General features: G+C 41.5%; 1 protein-coding gene across 1 annotated transcript; it reads right to left on the bottom strand.

Moving 5' to 3' along the window:
- Nucleotides 1-2,339: 2,339 nt before the first annotated feature.
- Nucleotides 2,340-3,342, bottom strand: LOC138869219 (uncharacterized). Its single transcript, XM_070146819.1, has 3 exons — nucleotides 2,957-3,342; nucleotides 2,574-2,869; nucleotides 2,340-2,470 (listed from the first exon to the last, which is right to left on the bottom strand). Exons 1-3 carry the CDS (start codon nucleotides 3,340-3,342, stop codon nucleotides 2,340-2,342), a joined length of 813 nt encoding a protein of 270 aa, XP_070002920.1.
- Nucleotides 3,343-3,680: the final 338 nt, after the last annotated feature.

Genomic DNA, 3,680 nt, shown 5'->3' with positions numbered 1-3,680 from the left:
AGTACTCAATATCACTGCCTCACACTCCCACTCATCATGCTCAATCACTAAGAGCACTCAGTCACTCAGCTCTGTACGGTACCTATTGCGACGTGCAACCCGAACCCATCATGAATCAATAAATACTGCGCTCACTGCTGGTACGTCAGACTCTGGAAGGGCGGATCCTGCCTAAGCGCCAATATAAGCCATCATGGCCTGCTACAGCGTGCAGTCCGATCCCATATATATATATAACCCATAGGGCCTGCTGCGGAGTGCAACTCGATCCCCTCAATACCTCTCACAATCAGACTATTAGGCCCCAACTCAGTCATCTATCTCTCTAGTCTCTCGGGCTCCCAAATCTCATGCCAATCATCCTAAAAAAATGATAACATTATGTGACAACAAATGATAACAAAGACTGAGATATGATATGCAAATGAATGAATATGACTGAGTTTGTAATTGCAATTTAAGCAAATAATTTAACAGCAGAAATGACCTCAGTGGGTCCCAACAGAATAAGTACATGGCCTAAACATGATTTCTAACATGGATCACAACTCAATTACTCAAACACGTAGGAATTTCATGATAGAAACAAGATAGATAACTACACAGTACCATAGAATCAACCGAGTCACAATTCACCCGGTGCACGCCCAAACGCCCGTCACCTAGCATGTGCGTCACCTCAACCACAAACACATAACACATATATTCAGGGATTCATACCCTCAACACCAAATTTAGAAATGTTACTTACCTAGAACAAGCCGAATCCAATGCCGAGCAAGCCAAATAATACTCTAGAAATGCCATCCCGTGCATACCAACCTCCGAACAGCTCAAAACTAGCCAAAAGTAACTCAAGGACATCAAATAATGCCAAAGAAAACAAACCCAATCAATAAAGGTTGAATTTTTATTCAAAAGCCCCAAAGTCAACCAAAAACGTCAAACCTGGGCTCGCACATCGGAACCCGACAACACTCATAAAATCCGATAACCCATTCAATTATGAGTCCAACCATATTAGTTTAACCCAAATCCGACTCTAAATCAATGCTAAAAACTCAAAAATTCACTATATGAAATTTTAGGCAAACCCCCCCAATTTCTCTTTTGTAATCATTAACCAAATGCCAAAAATAAGGATAGATTCATGAATATAATCAAAACCGAGTAGAGAACACTTACCCCAATCCACATGGTGAAAATCACTTCAAAAATTGTCTCAATCCGAGCTCCAAAACTCCAAATATGATAAAAGGCCGAAACCCCCGAAAATAGAGTACTTATAATCACTAGACGAATTAATAAATCGCAATCGCCGAAATACCATCGCGATTGTGAAGAAGAAAAAATGCTCTAACGCGATCGCGAAACACAAAATGCTCTGCCTCGAAAAGTCTCTACGCGAACGCGACCCCTGGCCCGCGAATGCGATGAAGAAGTCATGAAAACCTGCCCAGCTTAGCTCTACACTACATGAACGTGTACACACTGGCATGAACGCAATGCTCAATCTCCAGAAACCTATGCGAATGCGGACGGATATTCGCGAACATGAAGAAGAAATACTCAGGTCCAGATATTCCCCTACGCGATCGCACCTGCAACTTCGCGACCGCGAAGAACATTTGGTGCACCTGATATCAGCAGAAACCAGCAATGCAAATATGAAGAAAAATGGTCCAAAATCAATCCGAATCACGCCCGAGCCCATCGAACCCCATACGAACATTCCAGCAAGTTCCATAAAACAACACAAACCTACTCGAGGCCTCAAATCACGCATAACAACATCAAAACCACGAACCGTGCCTCAAATCGAACTTAATGAACTTTGAATCTTTCAACTTTCAATACTCGTGCCGAACCTAATCAAACCAACTCGGAATAAACTCAAAATTTGCACACAAGTCCCAAATGACATAAAGAAGCTATCCCAATTCACGGAACCACAATATAAATTCGATATCATCAAAGTCAACACCCGGTCAAACTCATGAACATTTCAAACCTTCAAATGTCCAACTTTCGCCAATAAGTGCCGAAACCTTCTAGAAATATTCAAATGCAAATCCGGGCATACACCCAAGTCCAAAATCACCATCCAGACCTAACGGAATAATTGAAACTCCGATCCAGGGTCACATACTCAAAAGTCAAACTTGGTCAGCTCTTCCAACTTAAATCTTCTAACATGAAATTCATTGTTCCAAACTAATTCTGAAACACCTGAAAACCAAAACCGATGATTTACACAAGTCATGATACATCATCTGAAGCTACTCAAGAATTTAAATAGCTGAATGGAATGTAGTTTCTCAAAACAATCGGTCGAATCATTACAAAGAAGGAGGAAGATGAGGAGGAGGAGGAGGAGGAGGAGGAGGAGAAAACAAGAAAGGAAAGGCAAAGAAAAAGAGAGAGATAAAGGATAAGTAGTTCCAAATAATAGCAACAGAGAATAAAATACCTAAGGCGAACAAAACCACATAACGCAATAAAAATCTAAGAATATGAAAGGACATGCATGCTACTAAGACTATAGCTGAGCAATTCAGAAACTACCTACTAACCTTCTACCCTAATCCTCGACCTCCACACCCTCCTATCAAGGGTCATGTCCTTAGTGAGCTGAAGAAACACCATGTCCTGCCTAATCATCTCTCCCAAGTACTTCTTAGGCCTACATCGACCTCTTCTCAAATTCGTCATGGCCAACCTCTCATACCTCATAATGGGAGCATCATTGCTTCTCCTCTTAACATGTCTGAACCATCTCAGCCTCGACTCCCGCATCTTGTCCTCCATGGAGGCTACTCCCACTCTGTCCCGGATAGCTTCATTCTTAATATTATCTCTCTTGTTACACCTACACATCCATATCAACATCCTTATCTCTGCTACTTTCATCTTCTACATGTGGGAGTTCTTGATTGGCCAACACTCAACTGCATACAACATAGTCGGTCGAACCACCACTCTAATAAAATTTCCCTTAAGTATTGGCGGCACATTCTTATCGTATAGAACACTGGAAGTGAGAGTCCATTTCATCCATCCCGCTCCGATGCGATGTGCAACATCTTCATCAATCTCCCTATTACCTTGGATAATACACCCGGGATACTTAAAACTAACTCTCTTGGGGATAACTTGAGCATCAAGCTTTACCTCTACGTCAATTTCATGGGTCCCATCACTGAATTTGCACTCCAAGTATTCTATTTTGGTTCTTCTCAACTTGAAGCCTTTAGACTCCAAGGTCTGTATCCAAACTTCCAACCTCGCGTTAACTCTGCTTTGCGTCTCGTCAATCAACACTATATCATCGACAAATAACATACACCAAGGCACCTCCCCTTAGATGTGTCGTGATACTACATCCATCGCTAAGGAAAATAAAATTAGGCTAAGATCCGATCCTTGGTACAACCCCATCACAACAGGGAAATGCTTCAAAGTCACCCCCACAATCCTCACCTAAGTATTAGAACCATTTTATATATCCTTAATCACCCTAATATATGCTACTAGAACACCTCTAGTCTCTAAACACCTCCACAGATCCTCCATCGGAATTTTATCATATGCTTTCTCAAGGACAATGAACACCATATGCAAGTCCTTCTTCCTCTCCCTATGCTGCTCCACTAATATACTTACAAGATGAATCTCTTTTA

This window comes from Nicotiana sylvestris, chromosome 5, assembly GCF_000393655.2.
Source record: "Nicotiana sylvestris chromosome 5, ASM39365v2, whole genome shotgun sequence".
Taxonomy (NCBI): Eukaryota; Viridiplantae; Streptophyta; class Magnoliopsida; order Solanales; family Solanaceae; genus Nicotiana; species Nicotiana sylvestris.
The sequence above is the reverse complement of the archived record's forward strand: the minus strand, read 5'-3'. Positions and strand labels throughout refer to the sequence as shown.

Coding starts and splice junctions, on each gene's coding strand:
- LOC138869219 (XM_070146819.1), bottom strand. CDS start 3,342: ATGTTATTTGTCGATGATATAGTGTTGATTGACGAGACGCAAAGCAGA. Junction 2,870..2,956: donor GTGGTTCGACCGACTATGTT/GTATGCAGTTGA, acceptor ATGGATGTGTAG/GTGTAACAAGAGAGATAATA. Junction 2,471..2,573: donor GTCGAGGATTAGGGTAGAAG/GTTAGTAGGTAG, acceptor TGTTCGCCTTAG/GTATTTTATTCTCTGTTGCT.